Here is a 26,160-nt window from a genome sequence, read left to right as displayed (position 1 = left end):
GCCATCAGGTCCAGAGATGGGCCTTCAGCAGACAGGTGAGAAAAATGAGACTGAAAAACAGAAAGAACCTGACTAGTTCCCTGGACATGCTCACTTTCTGTTCTTGTGGGACCTGTATAAGGAAAGACTTCCTAACTTAGATTGTACTTATGGTAGCAGCCCTACAGAGCCAGGGAAAGATTTGAGGGCCCTTCATTGCAACCTGTATTGTTATTTGATCTGGTGCAAGCCAGGAGCACCCGTTATAACCCGTGCTTTCTTTTTTGAGAACTTAGAACCCCAGATAGGGCTTGGTGAGCGAGGGTGCAAGGCGGAACCCAGCACGTGAGAATTGCCCCGTAAAGGGCGTGGAGGGAGCAGGGGAGGGTGGTGTGCATAACACTATCCAAACTAAGTAGTAACGTGGGCAAGCGAATCATTGCAAGGGCCCTGACCACCTTTCTGATGACTGTTTGTACTGAGCTTTGAAAAGCATTCCAACTTCAGTCTGGAGGTCTGTAAGTCCCAGCAAAGTGGAATACTGACAATATGATCACATCAAGATGTAACTTGTAATTGCAAAGTCACTTTCGATTAGATCACTAGCACTTTTGTGACCCAATAATATGACATGATTAGGTCTGAAGCCAGCCCATGACCATGCAGGACGATTGTGTGATTAACCGGGCTGACTCATGGGCACAGGGGGTCATGGGCATCTGAAAGTCTGAGACTGCCTCTAGCAGAGCGGAGTAGAGCTCATTTCTATACATGGGAGAACCATGATAACTCCAAAAGATTTGATTGCTCATTAGGAAAGAGACTATGTCCCCCTTGGTTAGAAATGTTTCTGGCATTAGGTAGTATAGTAAGGGGACGATTGTCGGAGTTTCTGACATCATTCTTCCTGCCATTGTCTGAAGGTTATGTGTTCATCGCTGGCAGATTTGGGGGAGGAGCATGGTGTGCGACGTTCCTTCCCACATCTGCCACTTGCACTCAACTGAGAGACACATTGGCTAATTCACTGCCTACCAACACAATCATGCCCCGTGTCAGGAAAAGCTAAACAAACGAGGTCAGCTGGTGCAAGGGGTGCCCTAGACAGAGGCTTTATGAATGGGCTTTCCACCAAAGCTCTATATAGGCAATTTTAGTAGCATTATAAAGAATAGTTCTAAGGGAAAAGAATTGGGTCCTTAAGTAGAGTCCCCCAAACATGTCTGTTGGGTTACTTGGAGCCCTTATTAAAAATACAGGTGCCTGACAGAGCCCCAGATCATTATTATCAGCAAAGTTGGAAAACACGGCATCCTGGTGTACCTTTTTATAAGCTGGTTTGGCTTCTGGCATTGCCCATTAGCACAGCTGTACTAGATCATTATTTCCATTCAAAAGTTTGTTTTCAAATGTTTGTAACTCCAGCAAACCTCCAGGGGATCTCTATGAATTAAAATGTAGGCATGAATGCCATTCCTTTGTCCAAGTGCAGCACTAGCCCCTGTCCAACTGGTCCAGAAATTCACCCAGAGGCCACTTCAGAGACACACGAGGCCTGCCTGTTTCCTGGCAGAGAACACATGAAAAACACACTGGGATATATGGAGAACGCAGAGGCATTGCCCCGTGCTGCATTCAAACCATGGCCACCTCATCCTGATTTGTTTATAACTAGAGTTCTCCCAGTGAGGTCACCAGCCCCAGCCTCAACATTATCCAAAAACTTGTTAGAAACGAAAATTCTCAAGCCCCACTCCAGACCTACTGAGTCAGAAGCTCTAGGAGGGGGCCCTAGCAATCCATTTTAACGAGCCCTCCAGGTGATGCTGATTTATTCTAAAGTTTGAGAACCACTAGTTTGAAAAAAAAAAAAGTTCGTTTTCCCACCTATTTCAATACAGTGAACCAGTAAGTATTTAACTAGTTAGGCCTCTCGAGCATTTCTTGAGATTTTTTTTTTTCTAGATTTCAGTTAGAGGAAGGAGAAAAACCAAACAAACTTCATTTTCACATGATTGGCATTCCTGCAAAGTAGACTTGATTTAAACACATCAGAGTGAGATGGTCAGAAACTGAGCAGTGGGGAAAACAGAGGCAAGTCTGAGACCACCTCTAGACTTCATTACTTTGAGCATTTACTTTCATGAGAGACAGTCACCTGATGAAGTCATCTTTTCCATACACTAAGGTCCAATCATACTGTAATGCCTTTTTCAGGTGCAACGGCTGCATAGTTTTTAAGTGTTTCATGTACGCGATGCAATTTGATTTAGCAGCTCAGGTTATGAATGGCCACTCAGGACAGTTGTCCAAGAGGTGAAAGAATGTCTTAAACCTAATGCTCAGTCATAATATATCTTCCATTATTCTTTGGGTACAGAGATGTAAATATGCCCTTACATATCCATCTTCTACATTTACAAGTATATGTAATAAATAAGAGTGTAAGATAGATGTAGAAATACATTCTAGATGGAGAGAAATGAAAGTTGTATGTGAGTAGGCTTTAAATGGACAACATCCATTATACATGCATACAAATACATAAGGAAAATGGTCATATGCAATACAATAAGCTCTATTTAATAATTCTCATATCAGTTTATAAAATGTAAAAGAACATAGTTAAATGAACAGGAATTGAAAGTGCATGATGGATGTGTCCCTCATAGCATTTAAATCTCTTCCACTTGATTAAAAATTCCTAGTTCCTCTTCACTGAATTGTTTAGAGTTTTTGAGCAGCCTCTGCCCTGATTAAAACAAATTAGCATCAAAGATCCCCTGTTGAATGAGAAATCATTAATTGAGAAACATGCAATGCTCCTTAATTACCTTTAGAACAGTGAGAGAACAAATAATCTCAGGTTCCAGAGGGACATGCCTGCTCTGTGCTCTGGACTCATTTCGTGTAGCTGCTGGAATAAAACTCAAGTTGCAAACACTATTGGGGAATATCAGTGCAAGCTTCGGTAAACACACCGTAGATTGTTTATCTAAAAGAAAAATATATAGATAATGACTAACAGGAAGAGAGGAACATGTTTTAGTTTATTATTTTGTTGAGAGCTTTAAAAGTGTTTTACATATGCCAATATTGATTGAGGAATAATATGAGCTATTCTTTCAGATACAAATTTTAGTGCTTTGTGTAGAATATTTCATTTTCGTAATTATCTGATAGAACTTCAGATATTTCAGTATGGATGAGTAACTTTATCATTTAATGCTGGAACAGAAGGCTCCTAAGTATTGAACTTCAGAGAATCCAGCTACACATGGAAATTCAAACCGTGATATGGCACCTCCTTCATTCATTCCTTTGAATACTGAGACAACAGTTACAGTAGCTTCGGCAGGCTGGTGAAATATGATAGATCTTTCCACCTATAAAATCTAGAAAACACTGAATGATAGCCCAGCGTTTCCTAACAGCGTTAGGAAATCAAGTGTTATCATAATGTAAGGCGTATTATCCACAGTGCCATGTGCACAGCCTTCTGATAATGGCAGTGGTATGTATGGGATTGGATCTGAGGCTCTGAAAACCCTGAGTGTATTTCTCACAAGCACCCTGGAAGGAAGGAAGCAGTGTCCTCATTTTTCTACATGGGGTAAATAAAGCATGGTGAGGTCATTCAGCTAAGTATAGCATCTTGGTTTTATTCTAGTTTTTCCAGGTCTCCATGTTAACCCCTAGATCACACGTCCTCAATAGACTTTGAAAAAAATTGACAACATTGACTCACCTATCACCATTTCTTTGGATGTTTTTGGTTTATACAGACTGGTACATATAACATAAAGCACAAAATGCCCAAACGGTGCTGCCATTTGAGATTGATAGTACGCTTAGGTTAAGACCCAATTTTGGAAACTTGCACTTCATTTTTAATGACATGAAGTGATTTGTTTTATGAGTGGAATTAAACTTTATACCAACAGTCATAATAGGCCTCAAACTCTGTAGAAGTTATTAATCATTATTTTTTGTCCTATACTCCATCAGAATCATAAACCTGATGTTGCCATAATCTTTGCAAATATTAAATATTGTAAATAATCCCTTAGAATGGAAATTATAATGGAAATTATCAAGACTGCATTAAGAGTATCTATATTAAAAAAAAACAGACAAAAAGAGAATATCTATACAAAGTAATTTGCACAGAAAGAAAAGGAAGAAGGAGAAGCTGCAGCAACAGGAGGAAGAGGAGGGGGAGGAGAGAGAGGAAGAGAAGGAGAATGGGAAGAAGAGGGAGAAGGCGATCATTAATTGTATTCATGCAGTATAGAAGGATATAACCATGGTTATAACATTTTGATAGAGGAGGAAAATTGTTATTGTTTTTGTCCCAAGGGTTTTGGACATTCCACTTTAGGACAAAATAATTCACAATTCACTAATGTGCAAAATTTAAGTGCAAATATATATATATATATATTTTTTTTTTGGATAAATATATATCCAAAATAAGAATTACCAATAAAAAGTCGACCGCAAACCATCCTCTGGTTATGGTTTATAAAAGGAAAATCTGGTCCCTAAAACAGTGTACATTATGTGTAAAAGCACAAACACCACATCCTTACGTCTTTACCAATGTCTAGTTTGTGGAGCTCATCATTGGGATGGCCTTCTGAGAAATCAGGTGATGCTATCAGGTAGATTTCCCTCACAGAAATGTGGTTTTCTTTAACAGCCCATACAGATTGAATTTTTGCATTCCAAAGTTAAATTGGGGCTGTCACTTCAGAAATCAGCAAGAAGTGGACACTGCATACTTAAACTTCGTTCCCTCTTCCCAGAGTCCCTCTGCACATCAATGTCCCAGGGACCACATTCTTTCATCCCCACCAGGCAGGGAGCTTCAAATGAACCCAGAGTTCTGACTGGAGCCAGGAAGACTCTTGATAAGTAGAATATCCTGCTTGCCATTATCTATTTGAGTTGCAAGGTAATCCATTTTGGGTTGAAATCAAATTGTTTTAAGCTGAGCTGTTATTTTTATTGGTGTCCTTCCAGCCGGCCTTCCTTTTAAGTGCCGTCGTATTTCAAACAAGCTGATCTGAAGGAAAAGACAACTGCTGCCAGCGTGCATCGTCACAAGGGAACGAAGATGTGCAAGACCTATTTTAGGTTATTTCTTTATTTTTCAAGCATCAATAGAGGTATGAGATGTTCGTTTACTGCTGGGGGAAAATGAGCTGACTAGTCACTGAAGGGTCAGGAAGGATGTGTGATGATGGGAAAGAAAATCTAACACAGTCTATTAGTATTTGCTGCAAAATTATCATTTAAAGTTGAGGAAGGTAATATTTGAAATATACATACGATACATGTAAAAAAAAATCCTGAAAAGCGCAAATCTGAATCACCAAGTAACATGTATCATTGGTTCCTACTGCAATTTGATTATTTGGGAGCTTTGGCACATATATATATATACTTTAGCGTTAGCAGGAAAACTTCAAGGGAAAATCGTTGCTTGTGATTTACCGAATTTAACCTGAGCCTTTTCACAGTAAAAGTTGAACACATTTAACTCTGATGCACTTCCCGTTTCAACAACAAAAACTCATCACAATACCTAGGTGAGGCAGGTGAGTTTTTTAATCCTGGGTTACTTAGAAATGGTTAAGACAAATGGCCCAAGGCACCAAAAAAAAAAAAAAAAAAAAGCTGTGATTTGAGTTTATGTTTAAAACTCGAGTGTGTCCTCACACAGGACTAAGTTAACTCAAAAGCACAAAATTTAAGATATCTTTCGGCAACCAGGGCTATAGACACACAAAGAACTGATATAAGAATTTGCCCACTAATGCTATTTTCCTAGGCGGATTTACAGGAGCGGGGTCTCCTATCTGACCATACACAGAGCCGATTTAAAGAAGCTTATGCTTAAACAGCTCTCTTGCCTGAGTGAAAATTTCGCTTCTGCCAAAAATAAAATCGGTGAGAACTTTTGATGGTTAGCAGAAGACAGCAGTGGTCTTTGAGGGGGTTGGTTTCTTGCTCTATTAGGACTGCTCTACAACGAATCCTTGAATGGGGCAGAACGATTTCCTGGAGCAAGGGTGGGAGCCCCGGGAAGCAGAAAGGTCAGGCTCGGGGCAGGGGCCTGGGGGGTGGTACAGTTTACAAAAGTTCATCCAAGCTTGGAATGTGGTCTCAGATTTGGAAAGCAAAATGCTAAGACTTGCTGCTTTCATTTGTAGGGCTGGAGAAAATAGAGCTCAAAAAAATCTTGGCTGCTCTGGCTATGGCAGGCACCGTTGTGCTAAGCAGGCAGAGAAACCCATTCAGATTGGGTGGGAGAGGGGGAGAAAGGGCTGTGTGGTTCGCACAGAAGGAGTGGCCACCCCTCACCTCAGCCCCTCACAGGTGACTTCTGCAAGGAAGCTTCTTCAGGGCAGAGAGAGATCAGTTTTGAGCTGAAATCTGCAAATCTGATAGCCATTGACTCATCATTAAAAAGCTGAAGAACATGTAAGAGGCTCAGATGTTCAGAGAAGCTCTTCCTTTTGTTTTAAAAGAATGGGGCTCCAAGATCCACTCGGTGCTCTGCCTGCTTTGGGCACATCTCTATTAGGACCTGTACCAAAGCTTCTCTGCCTGTTCTCAGGCTTCTGGGAGATGCTGGCCAGACTGGGCATGTTTCTCAGGGTAGAGTGGGGCTCCTGATCTCAGCCTCTTCCCTGGCCTGACCCCTGGGAGGTGTGATGGGGGGCTACCTGGAAGGAGACCACCAATCTACCCTCAGGGCACAGGTGGGGCCAGCTGCAGGGTTAGGCCCAAGACCCGGAGCCCAAGACAGGTCATAGGTGCTTGGTCCTCCTGTGAGGGTTTCAGAGAGGAGAGATGTTTTGGATCCTCCCTGGCAGCTCCTGCTCAGTAATCCCGGACGGAGGCCCGGCAGAGCAATGTCACTAACATAAATTGAGGACCCAGATGGCCACATGGGGACAAAACCCAAAGCCTGCCAAAGAACAAGCAGACTTCTTAGAAAACTGCTCAGCTGTGCCATGATGCTACCAGTTTCAGAACGGGGACTGTTATTGTCAGGAGGACCAATGTTTGTAAACACAGAACACATGGCTGGGGCAGAGACCCTCAGTTAGAACTGGAATCCTGGCCACTCAGGCTCTTGTGGGCTTTGTTTCTATTCTCAGAAACATTCCAAGTGTGTTCAGCATGCCGTTCGAAGAGAACACGTAGAAAAGGCCAGTGAAAATCAGGTGAAGAGGGGAAGAGAGAATAGAGTGTTTTGAATGTGGAATTTGATAACACAATTTTATGACCCAGACTTTGATGGCTGAAGGTCTTTTTCAGGGGTTGAACTCATTGCCTGTGTGATTTTGGAAGGGTAAAAACAAAACAAAACAAAAAGCTGTATTTAGCAGTGAGTGTTGGAAGATCCGGTGTTTTTATTTCAGTAATTAAACTCTTGATTAATAGCACACTGTAGCATAAAATGTTGACTCTTCAAAGCAGGTTTGAACTTCTACACAATCTGTTTTAACACTGGCATGCACACCTGTGTACATATATACTGATATGGTTATAAGTCATAATTTTAAAAATTTGATAAAACTACACTGTTAAAGGTATAACATGGTGAAAACATGGCTGTAACACCAACCAGGTGGCTTTTATTCCCTGGAAAATCATTTAAAGCATTTTGAATTAGTGATAACTTTGTTATTTAAAGAAATTCTTCTAACTGTAGATACAGGCAGCTCTTTGGCCCGTGACTCCCTCATTTGCCTAATGGTGAGAATCACTGAGGTGCTTAGTAAGCATATTAATCTCCAGGGTCTAATCCAGTCCTTCTGAGTCTTAATCTCTAGAGGTAAAAGTAGGAATCTGTACAAATTCTTACGATCACATAAGTTCCAAACTCACCGCAGTAAAATGGCAAATGGGCTTTGGAAGTCGACTTGTTCTTAAGTGTGTGCGGGAGAATTTGTTCATTTGATCAATTTTAATTTTTTTAAACTCTTTTATATAAAACACTCTTCTAATCATAGTTTTATGTTTAATGAAAAAAAGATATGTACTCTGTACGACCAAATGTAAGGGCTAGTTTCTTCTTGCCTGATTGAATGTGAAAGTGACAAAGTTCCTGACTAATAGTCATCAAGCAGTCCTTTTAATAATATGCTACTAAAGTTGTATATATTTTGAAAGAGTCAAAGCGTCTGATGACTCAACTATCAAAGTAGTTGTTTTAGAAATCTCTATACCCTAGAAATATAGGAACTTAAGTTTGCTATAAAACTTTCACCTGCAAAAACCTACTTGACCTTCAGCTATGGTGAAATGATGGATGAAAAATTAATTAGATGGGTTCATAAAAGAGTTGGTAGAAAAAGGGTGGCCTGGGAGCCCCTTGATGGTCAGCTACCAGCTACACTGCATGAAGGGCCTGCTGTGGGAGCTTTATGGTTATCACCTTCTGGGCCCCCCACAGCTCTGCAAGGTGGGCACCACCACTTCCCCTCACAGATGGAAAGTCTGATGCTTCTAGAGGTCAAAACTTGCCCAGCACCATGTGGCTTGAAGTTGATTCCAGCATTCGTTCTCAGGCCTGTCTGGCAGTCTACACTCTCAATGACCTTGTAGCAGAACAACAGCCATATAGTCACTGCTTCTGACAGAACTCCCCTAAAATGAGCTCTTGGGAAGCACAGCAAGTATTGATTTCACATTGAAATAGGTCCTATTGGAAGTTTTCCTGCTAAACATAACACAACAGTATGTGGTAGACTCTTTCTGTCTATGTGCATCATTAAAAATAAATTTCTACTTAAAAGCAATTATGAAAATCACAATCCTCTTAAAATGTATTAAATTGGTGTAAGTATGTACATCTCCTTCAACAAGAATTCTCTAGTTGTCCAAATAGTGTCTGCAGGTAAAGTTTTAAATTTATTAATCTAGAGAGAGAAAGAGAGAGCACGAGTGGGAGGGGTAGAAGGAGAAGGAGAGAGTCTCAAGCAGACTCCATACTGAGTACACAGCTGGACACGGGGCTGGGTCTCATGACCCTGAAATCATAACCGGAGCTGACATGAAGAGTTGGACACTTAGCAACTGAGCCACCCAGGCGCCCTGCCCCCTTGGTAGATTTTTAAAACTCCATTCTATTTAACAAAAGCTTTTCATACTTGAAAGAACAAGAAATCCTAAAATCCAAAGGACTTTTCAAAGTTACTCTAAACTGAAAGGTACAAAATTCCATTAAGATAAACTTTTCAAGGGAATCAGTCATTCAACTGTATACTTCTGGAAGAGTATTTGCATATACTTGTGAATTGATTTTAAAAAGTTAAAAAAAAAAAGGAGCATCTAGATTTAAAGTGTTTGGCATATGGGGACAGAAAGAACGTGACACAGATTCAAAGTGATAATCTCCAAGGTCTTTTCAATCTACTTCACCTGAGGGTGAAGAATTTTACTGCCAGTAAAAAGCTTTGATAAGTTGAGAAGATATTGCATAATTAGTCACAGAGTTAGCAATATTTGGCCCAGACATATACAGTATGACTTTAACTTCACATTGCATGATGTCCTGTAATTCTCTAAAATTCAAATTTTCAAGTGTTGGGAACCCAGAGGGATTCAAGGTGGATGAAGCTTGGCAATTTTTTCATAGTAATACTGTTTGCTTGGTCTCTCCAAAAGTATAACTGAAATAAATTCTACATACAATTATACACTTTCATGTTTTTGTTATATTAAGCCTTCTCTCATGACAATCGTTAGAGAATTAAAACAATTCGGGCAATCGTTTTATTTTTAAATGATTATATTTCTGTAGTCACCAGTTTTGTCGATTTATTTTTCCAGGAGAAAAATCAACATTTAAAGGGTTCAAAAAGAAGCTAATAAAATTACTTGATTGTTTTTAGGAGACATTTACAAACTTTGCTCACTTCTTTTTTTGAGAGAGAGAGAAAATATCACAGGGAGGCAAAAACAACCAGCTCCACTCCCGCCCCCCTCTCCCAAAAACCCACAGGCTATAGATAAAATTATTCTAAGAATTAGTCTTATTTTTAATGCATAGAAAATAGCAAAATTATCATGCCAACATAAGGAATATATACTATAATTAAGAAGTGCCTAATTATCAAAACAATGATAGTCATGGTTAGATGCAACCTAGCAATCTTATATACGATGCAACTACCTATTGTATGATCATTCCTGTTACATATTACATTCGATCCTCATCAAATGAAGCTATGTATAAATGGCATCATGAAATAAACATTGAATATCACAATAGGGTCATATTCTGCTACTGCACGACCACGGCATGCAAGTACTATGCATTAGCTGTAAACAGTAAAGTGTCATTACCTTCCAGAAATCCAAAGAACATGAAAAGTACATGTATCGTACTAAACGCCAATTGTATTTAAATGACTTTCAGAGTGAACAAAGCTAATTGTATGAAACAGCTTTGGATCTCTGTCACTGCTTTCTACATATATCCTGTAGCCACAAGATATAGCCAAACAAGATCTGTTAATGCTACTGAGTTCTAGTGAACCGTTGTCAACACTAGGACACAAATGATCCTATGTTCCAATACAAAAGCTGTTTTAAATCATTTTTCCTTTCTGCCATAATTCAGATTTTTGAATCATTAAGAATACACTAAATGTGGACAACGATGCACTTATTTTTTAAACTGGAAACTTTCTCTCGTGACACCAATGTATTCATGTCAGGAATAAGAATACTGTAGCTCCTTGCCAACAAATGCTTTTCTCTACTTATATTCTAAGTGGATAGTTGGCAAGAAGGAACCTGGATTGTATTAAAACTTGGGGGGGGGCGGTGTCACCTCTAAGATACTTTCCATATTTGTAAAAGGTAGATAAAATCTAGCAGCTAGGAGAGGAAGGCCAACAGAAGATGATCTGTTCTTACAGAAATGCAGATGGATCATTTAGGTCTGATCCAATGATTCCTAAGCAATTAAAAAAAATTACCACAGTGGAGCTGAAGCTTGCACACTATAAAATAACTATTTCAGCTCTCTTCTGGTTTGGTATTGGAGGGTTTTTGGAAAGAGGGGAAAAATAGATTGCTGGGCAGGTTTTTCCATGCTCTATCAGCTCTGATAATGAGTTAGGCAGTTGGCGTGGACGACAGGAATGTCCTTTTCACTCAGAATTCTAATAAACCTCCTGTGAAGTTGCACATACCATCCATCCAAATGGACTCATTTTGGTCTGCGTTCCAGTTAGGTGGAAATAGTCACATTCTCAAACTGAGTGTGGACATGATATGGTCATGTGGAATATTTAAATACATTACCTATATCCTACTAAATCAAAATCTTGCTTTTACATTTACAGTGAGATAAAACAACATTTAAAGCCATTGCAATTTGTCCATTTCCTGTTCATATACAAGTGATTTAAGTTTGCTTATGAGGCAAAAACTGTACAATTCTCATCATTCAGGCATTATAAAATGTCTTTCTTTAAAGTCTTGGGATATAAACAGTTTGGTTTATATGAATTACATATTTTCCTTCTGCATTAAGAAACAATATACATCTTTTTCCAGAGTAATTTAATGTTATATATGATAAGCCTAAGAGAGTCGTAAAAACTGACTTTATCGCCCGTGACCGTCAATATCGTTACTTTCTTAAAAGTCACGAACGTTCTCTGGCCACTCGGGTCATTGCCCATTTCGAGGGAACTGTACTTGAGCCCTGGGACCATACAGAGATTTGCCTCCATAAAAACTGAGGCCATTGACCAGCCTCAATAGAAGTCATTTATAAAATCAAACATTTCAGAATATCCGGGAGAGTTTCTGTTTCTCAGACACAAGTTCCTTGACGTGTCGAGAGGTGATGTTTTCGATTTCGGACTCCTGAAGTCTTGTCTTTACTATCTGAAGGCTTCTGCTGTGAAATATCTATTAGGGCACTGGCGATTGCAAGGCCTGAAAGAAGAGGAAAAAAATCATTCAAATATTTGGTTAGCCATTTCCAGGATGCAGTGTCTTAGCACCGTATTTCTTATTGTTTGATATTTAGTCATCAAACATACAGCTGTTTATTGGAAGTTATCATGTAGCTTGTTATCATGTATCATGTAAAATGTTTCTCAACTGAGACATATGATCTTCACACATGAAGAAGAACGAGGATCTGACAATTAATTATCTGTCTGACCTTCGACAATCAAAATCAGTGTGTGACAAAAACATCACAACCAGCTTAGTTCCCACACCTTAGTTCCCACACCTGAACACAGGTTTGTTCTAGCTGTACACAGATTTTTCAGTGTTACTATTATTTTTGTAGAATACAAGCCAACGTATTAAGATTTTTCTAAAAATTTTGAGCAGTCTTAGGGTTAAAGAAAAATTGAGCCAATATTAATACATGATTATCAAGCAAAGTCCATGGTTTACATTAATGTTCACTCTTTATATTGTATATTTTGTGGGTTTTGACAAATGCATAATGTCACATGTTCAACATCAGAGTATCATACAGAGTAATTTTGCTACTTTTAAAATCCCCTGTGCTTTACCAACTTATTCTTTTCCTGAGCCTCTGATAATGACTGATCGTTTAAAAAAGTCTCTATAGTTTTGCCTTTTCCAGAATGTCATATAGTTGGAGACACATAGTTGGAATGATTGTACATAGCCTTTTCAGATGGTCCTATTATTTTTTAAAAGATTTTATTTATTTATTCATGAGAGACACAGAGAGAGAGAGAGAAAGAGAGAGAGAGAGAGGCAGAGACACAGGCAGAGGGAGAAGCAGACCCATCCTGGGTCTCCAGGATCAGGCCCTGGGCTGAAGGCGGCGCTAAACCACTGAGCCACCTGGGCTGCCCCAGATGGTCTTATTTTGCTTAATAATATGCCTTTAAGTTCCATCATATCTTTTTTGGTTCAATGGTTCATTTATATTTGTTGCTAAATAATATTCCATTGTATGGATATGCCACAGTTTGTTTATCCATTCCCCTATTAAATTTTCACTGCTTTTAATTTTTGGGAATTATAAACAAGGCGGTATAGACATACATTTCCAATTCACAAACAGCTTTGAAGGAAACTATCTAACTGTCTTCCACAGGGGCTGTGCTATTTTGCATTCCCACTGGCAATGAATGAGAGCTTCTCATTCATTGTACCACATCTCTGTCAGTATTTGGTGTTGGTGTGTGGGATTTTAGCCATTTGAATAGGTATGTAACTATATCTTATGGTTGTTTTAATTTGCAATTCCATGGTAACATATGATGTTAAGCATCTTTTTCATAAGCTTACTTGTCAGATGTGTATTTTTTGAGGTATCTGTTGAGATCTTTTGCCCATTTTTAAAAAAGATTATTTATTTATTCATGAGAGACACAGAAAGAGAGAGGCAGAGACACAGGCAGAGGCAGAAGCAGGCTCCATGCAGGGAGCCCGATGTGGGACTTGATCCTGGAACTCCAGGATCCTGCCCTGAGCAGAAGGCAGATGCTCAACTGCTGAGCCACCCAGGCATCCCCTTTTGCCCATTTTTAATTGAACTGTTTCTTTTCTTATTGTTGAGTTTTAAGAGACTTCATTTACATTTTAGATACCAGTCCCTTATCAGATCTGTGTTTTGCAAGTATTTTCTCCAAATCTGTGGTCTGTCTTTTCATTCTCTTTTTTCCTCAAGTGTTTTTAAGAAGAAAACAGCCAGGCACAGAGTTGTGTTATGTATAAGCAGACATGGAAGAAAGATAGTTTGATATTTCTTAAACAGGAAAAAAACCTTGAGTATTAGCAGCAGCTATCAGCACAAAAGTGGATCTCTAGCTATCATAGGGAATTTTAAGAATACTATTTTGTTACATCGTTTTGTCTACTGTCTACTGATTGACAAGAACATTATTAGTAAGATGTTCATAGATAGTCAGGACTTTTCTTAATTTGTACAAGCAATGGTCTAGTCAGATACTTTGGTGTATCATAAGTATACATAAATTATTAGTTTCTGTTCAGTCTCGTGTAATTCTTGAGTAAAACAAAATGTGACGAGTCACCAGGCTAAACCAAGAGACCAGTCTGCTTGCTTTAAGGAGGTCACTAAAGAACTTTTGGTTCATTTTCCCATCTCCTGGGTCTTGGAGACTTGAACTTGAAAGTTGAATCAAACCCTGAGCCCTACAGACATCTCCTCAATGTGCTGCTCTTAAGAAGAAGCCTCACTTTTGGATCTTAAACTATGTAAAATACCATTGAATTATTTTACTCCTGTGGGTCAATTTAGGGTAAGACTCAAAGATGATCTGGCAAGAACAGAACTAGAAAGGCTTATGAACAGAAAGAAATACCAGTGGAAGGAAACAGATAGTGTAAGAGGAGGGTCAACCAGTCTAGGACAGCACTATAGAAGTCAAGGGATGCCAGGGTTCGGGAGTCGGCCAAGAGCATCAAATAGGCCAGCAGCGAGGCTGAATGCAGAGACCATCAGATCTTTCTCAAAGAAGATTCAGATGGCCTTTGAGTCATTTCCATACCTAACTGAGGAAGGAGATCTGAAAGTTAAGCAAGGAATGGGATGAGAAAAAAATGTGGCAACATATATAAGTTCCATGTCTCAGCCATTTGGCCCTGGGAAGAGGTAAGTGAGCTGGTACACAGGGGAGGCAACAGGTCAGATGAGATATATGGGAATACATAGGATTATCTGAGTACATCTATTTTTTAAAGGAAAAAAGGAGTTTTATGTACATGTGAAAACAGAAGAGAAAGTATTTGTGGGAAGGAGAAATTAATGATGTGAGGGAGGAAAAGGATTAAAAAGTTATAGTAATCACTGCCCAGGCTGATAATCTTAGATATTTACCTTTTAAGGATTCCTATTGAATAATCTGCTCTTTCAGGATACAGATAATTATTCTGAATTACTTAGCGATAATGCAAGTTCAAAGGTTCAAAGTTTAAATAAAAATTGCTTTCTTGGTCTTGGAAGAGCATATATGAACTCCTGAAGTGTCCAACATAGAAGTTTCAACCACTTATTCTGATGTAGGAAGTAATTAGTTCATTATTTTCTTCAAAGGAGGGAGCTGAAGTACATGTTTTGTTTTTTTTTTTTTAAAAAGACTCACAGTACATGGTTGTGCTAACAAAAAGTTCAGTTCAGGCAGACCTTAAGTTTCCACAGATCTCTTGGCATACTTCTGTTATAATTCACAACCTTCTGTTATTTCATTCCTGGCACTCTCTTATCCAGAGACAGCCAAATGTGACAAAGAATATATGTCTCTTTTAATGCAGACAGAGACCACTTACACTAATTGCAATGATCACAGCATCTAAATATGAAATCATGTTATTCATTAAACTACTGCATGATCCAGTCCAAAGAAGCTCTGAAAAACAATGCTTTTCCATTTACCTGTGGCTGCAAATGTTGTTTTCCTTACAGAAGATATAATGTCAGGAGAGAAGCAAAGGGTTTGAGATGCCCAAACAGGAAGTTCCATGCTAATCAGAAACTGCCACTGTGCCTTTGTATTTCAGGGTTTTTGAAATCCAAAGCTTAATTAAAGTAGTGTCTCTCACAAATATCCTGGGTTCACTAGTGAATTTTAAGCTTGGAAACACATCCAGTTGAAAATAATAAGCCATAAACCATATTTCAGTCCTTAATTTATAAGTAAAATCACAAATCATGCTTATTTTTAATTTGACAAATTTTTGTTCTTTCCTATGGAAATGGAACTATCAGCTACACTTACAGATTCTGCATAAATGGCAATATGTACCTAGGAACCTTGGATTCCTACAGGCAGTGATATTTGAGTGTCCCCCAGGTGTGCTCACAGAGGATGCTCCGAGGGCCATGTGCCCAGCACTCATCCTCTGGATGGGCTAAACGATGTTTTTGTTTAGATTTAAGCTTGGGTCCTTTACAGGACTACACAGCTGTGGCACACCATGAGTTGCTCCTTTGTACAATCTTGTAATTTAATTATGAACGGCATAATAATCATAATAACTGCATGTACGTTCATGTAAAATTGTGTAAGTTTTTATTACTATTTTTGCATTTCTTCATATTATACTATAGGGAGAACTCTAAAACAACAGCCCAGAAATTGCTAAGTCCTCAATCTACAAGAAAGAGGCCCTGGACAGAAGAGTAAAAGGAGAAACCAGGTCCCAGTCTTCCCAAAGTATCTAGTGTGTGGAAGACTCTTTAAAAAAGAAAGAGAGGATTGAGAAATTAAAATAGTTTCTATCCTTGCCCTTTTGTATACTTTATTGTAGGGAATCTTAATTGATAAAAAGAAAAGTTGTCAGTAGCTCTTTAAGAAAAACAGTATTATTCCCCTCTGCGTATAACATGTATATGCTGGTGAGAGACTGACTATATAAATAGGAAACAGCCAGACCATGACATAAAAATAGAACTCTGGGCCACACCTGCAGCAACACGCTCAGGAAATCAATCTCTATCTCCAATAACCAGAGTAGGAAGCCAGCCTGCCATGTCAGGTTTGGGGGAGGTCAGGCTGCTATCTCTAGAAACAATCCAGGAAGTCAAACAATTGCCCCTGTAACAATGGGTCCCATCCAGTCAACATGATTAATAACTGACAAAGTCCCTAATTTTTGTCCCTACTTCTAACTCAGGACCAACCAGAGAAAGGCAAATACGCACCCCTAACCAATCATATAGGACGCTCTGTTTCTAGTTAACCTGATTTTAGCTTTCCTGTGCCAGTAGCTTCCAATCAGGGCATACCTGAAGCCTTCTCTTTGTTCCACTATGTCCCACACATTTGTCTTTTTTTAAGTGTCTGGCAAACACAAACACACAATGATGGAGGACTCCATTGCTAGAGTAAGTTCTGAAAAAATAGCTTTCATGTTATTTGATTGGTCTGGGTTTATTTTCACACTGGTAATGAAGAGATAAAGGTAGCTTGAGATCTTTCCCGGATTTTTTTTTTTAATGCATCAATAAAATAAAAACAACTTTAAAAAAAGTTATCCATATTGCCCTTTGAGGGACTTTCTCCTCCTTTAGATTTCCCTGGGAAATCTGTCCCCCAGGGACACCTTTTCCGGTGACGACCCCACCCTCCTGGTGCCATAGGAGGAAGCACTTCCTGCCAATAGGATGCCGTGCAGTGGCACAGGCTGCCTGCAGTTTGAGTTCCATTAAAATCAGGTCACTCTAGAAGATCATTTTTCAAAACGTCACACAAATCATCTGATGAAATCCACTTATTGTGTTCTCTAGGCCTACCATAGTTCCTTGTTATCAAAGCAATACAATTAACTGGGGGAACAATTCATTATTTTAGACTGGTGGTCTAAAGGAATTTCATTTACCATGTCAAGATGATGCACAGACGCTGCAGGCTAGCAGAATTTACATCAAAATATGCCGGTAGATTCAATAAAAATGCTGGGGTTTAAATATTTATTATAAGCTTTACCTTTTTGCACTTTTAGTTCTTAAATACCAGACACTATGACATTTAGATTATTTAAATATGAATTATACACCTCAGAAGAAAGAAAGAACCATCTTCTGTTTCCTATTCCATCTGCCATGGCCTTGTGGTGTTTTAAACTATCCCCTGCTAACGTGGACAATCCCCAGTGGCTGCTCTGGATTACCCAGGGCAGGGAAGGCTGTGAAGGAAGCAGACCCCTTTGGGACCATGCAGTTTTCCTTCAGAACAGGGGCACAATTTAGTAGCTACTGGTTTGGATGCCAAGAGCCACCAAAGAGATTTAGTAATAAGTAGGAGATATACCAAAATCAGACTTTTACCCGGATTCTTAGAAAAAGACCCACTACTTCTTCCTAAAATTAAGAACTTTGGGTTCTCAATGAACACGTGCAGACATGCCCTAAAAGAAAGCAACAGAAATGACTAACAGCTACTTATTTAAATGATGAATATATCTTTTTAAGCCACTAAATTTGCAATGAAAACCACCAAGGAGAAACATTAGGAATTGAGTTATCTTTAGTAAAACTCTAGTTTTTCCTAATGGAAGTGAAATGGTATTAGTAGACTCCAGCAGTAACAATGTAATCATAAAATTACTGATGTGTGGGTTTTTTTACAATTATGCAGAACAATTAATAAGTACAGTAATAAAATACTGCACATCAAGTGAAATTGCCTTGGAAAGAACACTCTCACTTTATATACAAACATAGCACTTCCATTTTACATTTGAACAAAGCCTCCGAAAAGTCATTCATTTTGAAACGCTTTTCCTCCCAAGTCTGTGTAAAAGCAGGCACCACTATATATTTTAATTTTCCAGGAAAACAGCTTCATTAGGCGTGAAAGGTTAATTGCAGGTTTAAGTGGAGCTCAGGGAACGGTGCAGGGTCTGCAGTGAATTACATAGTCTGCTTCAGGACGACTTGAATGAACGCTGTAAACTGTTTGCCCTGCTGAAATGTTTTACTACCTCATTTACTATCTGTCTTCTTTTACGGCTTGTATTTGTAGTTCTTCTAAACCTTTAATGGCTACAGTTTTATTTCACTGTAATCAGATTTAAATGGAAATACCATGCTGGGATGTTTAAATGTTTTCCCTCTGATTGTATACAGCTACATACTACTGATCAGAGTCCTGGCTATCCTTCACATGATTAAGAAAGTGACTTTGGGAAACTTTGATGTTACATAGACTCTAGCTATTGTGCAGGCTCAATTTAGCATTCGGTATGGCCACTCTTGCCAATACGCAACTAGGGCTGGATGCATAATTAGAAAATATGCATTTCCATTTTAATTTATCTGTTGGAAGGCCAGGGCAACTGAAGTCATTATTAGGCAAAACTCCAAAGGTTACATTGTTGAACCAAAATTGAAATACTTCAAATAGTGAAAACATTGGAATGACAAATGGACTAGTCATATTCGTCTGAGAGTTTAAAGAAATGTTTCCCTTCATCTACTCAAAACCAATGACAACTGCAGATGTCAGTGTTTAAATAAAAATGATAACTGTATTCTGGTTATACTATTTTGTTTGGCCTTTAACACAGCATAACATTTTAAAGTTTGATTTAAAGACACACTGTACAAGCTTTATGAAATGTAACCCTGCAGATGCCAACACAGATGCCACCTTGTATAACATTGCCAAATACTCCCTAAATTGTATATGGACTGTTCTCTGATTGGTTAGAATGTGCTGAGTAAATAAATCATGGTTATTACTGTCTCAAGGCATTGTTAAATGCAAATCCTCATGCTTTTTTTTAAAAAGTAAAGTTTCTTTTATATCTTACTAGTTCCAATTTTAATTACATGTAAAAAAATTGTGCTGATTCATTAAAAAAAAATATATATATATTTTATTTAGAGCCACAAACATTACAAGAATCAGCCTTGCAGCTTCTCTTCCACATTGTTAAGTAAATTTCCAATTGAGAATTCCCTTATCTTAAGCTACCTGGGGAAATATTTTCTAGTATTCTCTTCTTTCAATTAAAGAAATCTGAAAAATGATAATCTTTTAAGTCCCAATCACCTTTAAATTAATTAAAATGCTTACTGATCATTCATTGTAAAGATCAAACTGTGGCAATATTATAATCATATCTTATTTTTCATTTGGTAGAGACATTGTATTTTAGCATTTCCAGTAGTAAAATGTCATTGATTGCTTTAAATTAAATGAGACTATATGTGAAAACATTTATAAAGTAAAATGTATTACACAAAGCTAATTAATAATTTTAATTAAAAAAAATCAGCTACTACTACTACTAGTAAGAAATCACAATCAAATTACAAATGTCCAGAAAACTCCAAAGTCCTAAGTATCAAGAAAGTGAAGAGCAAATCACTTCACTCAACTATCATTTCTTGAGTGCCTAGTATATGTTCCAGGCACCACACTGAGTCCCTAAGAATTTAGCAATGAATCAGACAGATAAGACATAAAAAAATTCCATATTCCATGGAACTTCCAATATACTAAATCAAGCTCTTGCATTTTTTTGACCAAGTTATTGTGAATATTAAATGTGAAGGGCTTAAGAAAGTGCCTGGCACCTAAGAGCTCAAATATGTCAATCATCACCATCACCACCATCGTCATTATCACCATCACCATCATCAAAATGATGAAGTGAGAAGTCTGAAGTCAAGTAGGGAGCAGCTGACAAAACACTGGGCACTCAAAACTTTGCCTCTCTCCTTTAATGGCATACATTCATTCATCCAAAAAACTAGTGTGCCTAGTGTGAAACGCCAAATATGGAACAAAATTGGATAGAAGGGTGAACTCAAAGACTTGCAGACAGCACCAATTTAGAACAACATTGTTAGTGAGTTGGTACTGTGTTCAATCCTCAAATCAGAATTATTTTGATGACTTGGATAACAAAATTGAGAACTTGTTCATAGAAGTACAGATGACTTATATGTGTTGCCACTCATTAGAGAATATGAAAATAATTGAAAGTGGCAATGGCAAGATACAGAAATGACAACATTCAATAGAGAAAACATTGTTTATATTAAATTGCTTGTATTAGTGGAAATACTACTAATAATGAACTTCTATACACTTTTTAGAGATAAAGTGCTTTTCCATTAATTATCTAGGTTATTTCTCAAGACTATTCTGCTAAAGAGAGTCAGGGCTCTTTCCATCCTCCCTTCACTAATGGCCCAAATGAGTGATGAAATGACTGGTCCAGGCTAACACAACTGGTTCTAGGGGTGGTACCTGAACCCAGGCTTCCAGATCCTTTGACTTGAACTCTGCTCACTTTTTACCATTAGAAGGAACTTGTTACTTTAGTACAAATGAGCAACACATGATTTTGAGCCAATGGGGGGAAAACCTCACAAAATTCAAAAACTGGTAGAGGTATGAAATCAGTTAAGGTCAAAGGCACTGATTAAGGCTGATGGTAATAAAAACAATAACAATAATATTTTTTAAAAGCCCTATTCTATTAACATTGAGTGAATGCTTACTATATGCTGGGCATTGCCCTCAGCACTTGATGTGCATTGTTTTATCCATTTATGCAGATAGGAGTAGATGACAGCATGGGTTAAATGGATGAACATGTGTTGAGGACAAATACAGCTAGCATGGTTGAGGTGGGCTGTTGTCAAAGAGCTGTTATTAAACAGCATTAAGCTAGGGCAACAATATAAACGCTCCTAGATTTGCTAATAAGTGCACAGAGACAAATTCTATGAAGTAGGCCCAAGGCATGCGGGGAGAAAAAATGGTGGAGGCGAGATCTCTGCAGTGGGTGTGGAGGTCAGAGATTCCTAGGGGAGGTGATTTCTGAGCTGAGGTTTGAAAGATGAGAAAGGGCCACTCAGGAGAAGAGTCAGCTTGTGTTCTGGTTAGAGAGAACTAAAACTTCACCCAAGGGCATCTGAAACTTCTGGACATTTGCTAGGGGTGGAGCACAGGTGTGAACAAGAGAACAGTGAGACAGAAGGAAGAGAAGGAAGCAGAAGGGGGTCCATGAGACAACCCCAGGTGCCAAACCTGGAAAGAGATGTTTAATCTGCAAGCCAGAAAGAGCCAGGGGATGATTTTAAGCAGTGGAGAGGCATAACCAGTTCTTTATTTCAAAGAGACACTCCTAGTGGTAGCTCGGATGGATGAGAGTTGGGGATAAGGCCAAGATAATTAAAACCAGATAAGAAAACGGCAATAAAGAGAGAGAAAAATGATGAACAGGAAAGATATTTTGGGAGAGATTAATACTGAAGATGAAAGATAGGGAGTAATCTAGAACAACTCCCAACTTTCTGGCTTGCGTGGCTAAGTGCATACAAATGCTATTCGCTGATATGTGAAGGAGAAACAGAACAGCCAAGGAAGGTGGTGGATCATTTGTGCAGTTCTAGAAGTCCTGAATTCGATGACCTGTGGGACATTTAGTGGAGATGTCTAGCCAGATATGCTGCTAAGAAGCTCGGGAATAAAGTCTAGCCCAGAGATACCAGGATGTTTTGCACGGATAGACTCTGAAGGCTTTGTAAGAGGTAGAGGTAAGTGATGCTAGCTGTTATAATAAAGTTAAAGCCTGAAATCTCAGTGGCTTAACATGTTAGTTTGTCACTATGTAAAGTCCCAGATGGGCGTCCTGATTGGTGTCAGGACATGTGTGGAGGAAGGAGGAGGGAGTGAGTACAGCATCTGACCATGTAGTTACTCGGGGACCTGGCTGATGGTGGTTCTGCCATTTTCAGCTGGGGTTTCCACGGTTGCCTTGGGCACTGACATTTGGTGGCAGGTGGGAGACGCGAGGGTAGAAAAGCTCATGACACTGCCCACTGCCATTAGCAAGTACTGCTCTGCAGAAACAACTCTCAATTAAATGAGGGCGGTGCAAATCTTGGGGTGGATGAGGCTGATCTTGGTAGAAAGAACAGAGTGAGAAGGAGAGAAGATCGAGAAGAGAGGACTGGCAATGGGGGTTGGGGGGGAGCCCAGAAGAAGACAGAGCACCAGAGAGGTGGGAGAAAGGCAGAGCTGAGACTGTCCACAGACTCTGTAAGAAGACTAGTCAGAGGCTAGTTCTAACCTGTGGATCCTGTTTCTGTTTGCAACAAATAGCCACAAAATTCCATGACAACTATAAGCCAGCTGAGTTTGTGGCTTCCAAGCATTTCTTGATCTGAAATTCAGAATGTCCCTTGAGAGACTTCTCTTGGAAGGAAGTGGAGTAGGTGGTTCCTAAGGTCACTCTGGCTCTCCAAATTTATGACTGCAGCTGCCTCTCTTCAGCAGGCCAGCAGCAAGGACCCAGATACCACTGCTGGCCTCCTCTCCTGTACACACTCTCGGGTGGCAGCAGAGTAGGCTGTCGCAAGCATCACTGTGAAATCAGGGGATCGATAAGCTGAGTCCACGGACTTCCTTGCTAGAGATGTGCATTTGTTCTTGCTGGTTAAGGACTCATCAAGGACTGGACATACTTCTACCAGAATGAGAACCACACCAGTAGTATTAGGTATGGTTTGTACTCACTGTCAGATGTGGGTTATATGATGCCAGTAACACTAATTGAGGATTGGCTCTAAGTTACATATCAGAGAAGTAGGAAGGGTGGACAGTGTCAAAGACAAGGCTGGGGTTAACCTTATATCTAGCAATCTCTGGACAACCGAATAGGTTTTTTTTTTTTAAGTTTAATTTTCTAACTCTTTATGTGATAATACAATTTTGTATTCTAACTCTGCCTACCCATGACTGGGAGCACCTTAAATGTAAGAGCTATGTTTTTACTCACCTTTATATCCCAATGCTTAGTCCAAAACAGTGGGCAATAAATATTGCTAGAATGAGGATTAAACGATATATCATGACCCTTTGCGCTGCTAAGGAAGTAAATTCTGATTAGAAGTCTCAGTGTTGTTTTACCTTGAAGGTATTCAGAAATAGGGGCTGACTTCCTTATTTTCTCTAATCCTGGTACTTAGCTGTGAAAAAGACAGTGTGTGGAGCATGGGAATAATGCAGGACAGGGAGGGACCACCACAGCACCAGTACCTATAAATAATATCTTGTCCAAGAAGGTGACCCAGGGGACAGTCTCCTGCACGGTGCCACCCCTTTAGGCCTGAACATGCTTATGACAAGACAGTGAAAGCTACACTAGTGAGCATCTGGCTCAGTACCTTCGTCAACATTGTCTATAAACAGGTTTTAATATCTGTGGCTGTGTGTACAATATTGATGAAAAATTGAAACAGCTGCCACACTTGCTTGGCAGCGAAGCATTAGCAATTCAACTCTCCCTAAATGTCTTTGGAGAGACTGAGAATTTAAATCAACTCTGGAAGTTCCATCATAAGCTTCTTTCAGTTCCTGAATGAACCACTTCTCAAAAGGAAAAATCAGTTTGCCTTTCACGTTCTGATCTCTCTCTCTCTCTGGAGATTTGTGCAAAGTTAGGGCCAACAAAAAACACAAATAATTTTTTCGAGCTCAGATACCTATTTAAAAGAAACTAGATTATAATTTTCAATCAAGGTTAAACAGTGTTGGGTGGTGCTGTAAATCACTGTTCTCCATAGCACTTATATAAGAATACATGAGAGTACAGTAGACAGATTCAAAGCTTAAAATGCCACGTAGTACGTAGAGACCACAATGATTATTTAAAAACAAGCTAAAAAAGAATGAAGTTTAGTATTGCACAAGATGATATTTCTGCTCCCCTAAGTTGATACAATTTATGTCTTCTGTATAAAACTCTCAGATCTAGCAAAAATGGGAGGGAAAAAAAGCTAGATGAAATTATGCAAATCCTCACTTCTAGCCATTTAGATAAAATGGAAGCGAAAAATGCCATACCAAATCATGATTTTTCCATTAATATTATTATAAATTGCTTAAACCCTACCAAAAGTTATTACAGATAACTTAATGGCCAAAGGCATTTTAACAAAAATAGATGTGTCTGTAACCAAATTGATCATTGATAAATCTCCTTTGCTGAAGGAAAAGGCAATATAGTTGGACTGTGTATTTCCCAAAACAGACTCCAAACCATCCCTCTGATGTTTGCTAAGTGATCCAAGACCCCAGATAGTATACATTTTCTCCAGTAATTCAAAACAGGGGCTTTGGGGAAGTAGTTTGTTTAAATGACCTCCTTTAATCTAACAGAAAATAGTATAAAAGAAACCTTCATTCTCTGAAGCAATTTTGAGAATCTGACTGAGCATGTCCCATAAATGCTGACCCTTCTGAGTGAAAAAAGTGCCATCTTGCCCCATTTTGCCTTTGGAAACCATCAAAGTGTCCTCTGAGCTACTGTAAATTGAGAAGTGTCATAAAGAGTCAGCACTAGTGGGAATCTTTCAAACTCTACAGGCAGGTAAATCATAGAGGGAACAGACTTCAGAATGATCTGGAACTTTCTGACGTTATATCCGGGGGGGATAAACATTTTCCTGCATTCATTCCAAGGTATCTGCAGACACAAAAAGAATTCCCATACATTGTTCTACAATCCTTGACCATAGTTTCAAAAATGACTTGCCATACGTATTTATAGAAGGGATATCTTGCTAATCATAGGTTCCTGACAGGGTGACAATGAAATGGGTTAAGAGATGGATGGAGACAGAAATTCTTATTCATACACGTATTATAGAAGTCCCACTGGAGAATCAGAATGTCATTTGTGGGGAGAGATGGAATACTTTGCCTTCTTTATTAGGCATATTCACTTTGGATTTTATCTACCTACTTTCAGTAAGTGCCTTAGCTGGCAGGAAGATGAAAAAACTTGCTTTCAGGTCAATAAAGGAAATCTCTTATGATCAATGGTTGATTAGAGCAGGATCTTCTGAGCAGCAGGCTCTGGGCTGCATTCTGTAAAGGGTTTTCAAATTAGTCTTACTCTGAGGTCTGGGCAAGGGGCCAGTTCACCATCCAGCTGCCGCTGACTTTCAGCCCAATGGTTGATGAGTTCCCATAATTAGAGGAAAAGTTTTTTTTTTTTTAATAAAGAAAAGAAACAGATTTTAGAGGAATTAAATCTAAGAAAGTATAGAAGTACAGCAGAAGTATGGTACTATAAAGTTTTAAATATATATTTATTTCAAGACACATAGATCAATGCACTAGGAGAGAGAGCCCAGAAATAAACCCATGCATGTATAGTCAATTAATCTATGACAAAGGCAGCAAGAATATACAATGGGAAAAGACAGCCTCTTCAATAAACAGCATTGGGAAAACTGCACAGCTACATGCAAAAAATGAAAGTGGACCACTTTCTTACACCATACACAAAAATAAACTCAAAATGGATTAAAGATCTGAACGTTGAGACCTGAAGCCATAAAACTCCTAAAAGAAAACACAGGCAGTGATCTCTTGGGCATTGGCCTCAGTAACATATCTATGGATATGTCTCCTAAGGCAAGGGGAATAAAAACAAAAATCAACTATTGGGACTACACCAAAATGAAAAGGTTTTACATAGCAAAGGGAACCATCAACAAAACAAAAAGGTAACCTACTGAATGGAAGAAGATGTTTGCAAATGATATATCTGATACTGGGCTAATATCTAAAATACATAAAGAACTTCTACAGGTCAGCACCAAAAACAACAAAAACATAATCTGATTTAAAAATGGGCAAAGGACATGAA

The 26,160-nt window shown here is 38.8% G+C and overlaps 1 protein-coding gene across 1 annotated transcript in view; it reads right to left on the bottom strand.

Moving 5' to 3' along the window:
* Positions 1-9,772: 9,772 nt before the first annotated feature.
* The window catches only part of ATRNL1 (attractin like 1), a 762,129-nt gene continuing 745,741 nt past the window's right edge, over positions 9,773-26,160 (bottom strand). The window contains exon 29 of the mRNA XM_072740185.1: positions 9,773-11,955. Coding sequence (XP_072596286.1) covers positions 11,831-11,955 — 125 coding nt within the window. The 3' untranslated portion in view covers positions 9,773-11,830. The remainder of the gene's footprint in view (positions 11,956-26,160) is intronic.

The sequence above is a fragment of the Vulpes vulpes genome, chromosome 15, assembly GCF_048418805.1.
Source record: "Vulpes vulpes isolate BD-2025 chromosome 15, VulVul3, whole genome shotgun sequence".
Classification (NCBI taxonomy): domain Eukaryota; kingdom Metazoa; phylum Chordata; class Mammalia; order Carnivora; family Canidae; genus Vulpes; species Vulpes vulpes.
Note: the sequence above shows the minus strand (reverse complement) of the source record. Positions and strands in the feature narration are given on the sequence as shown.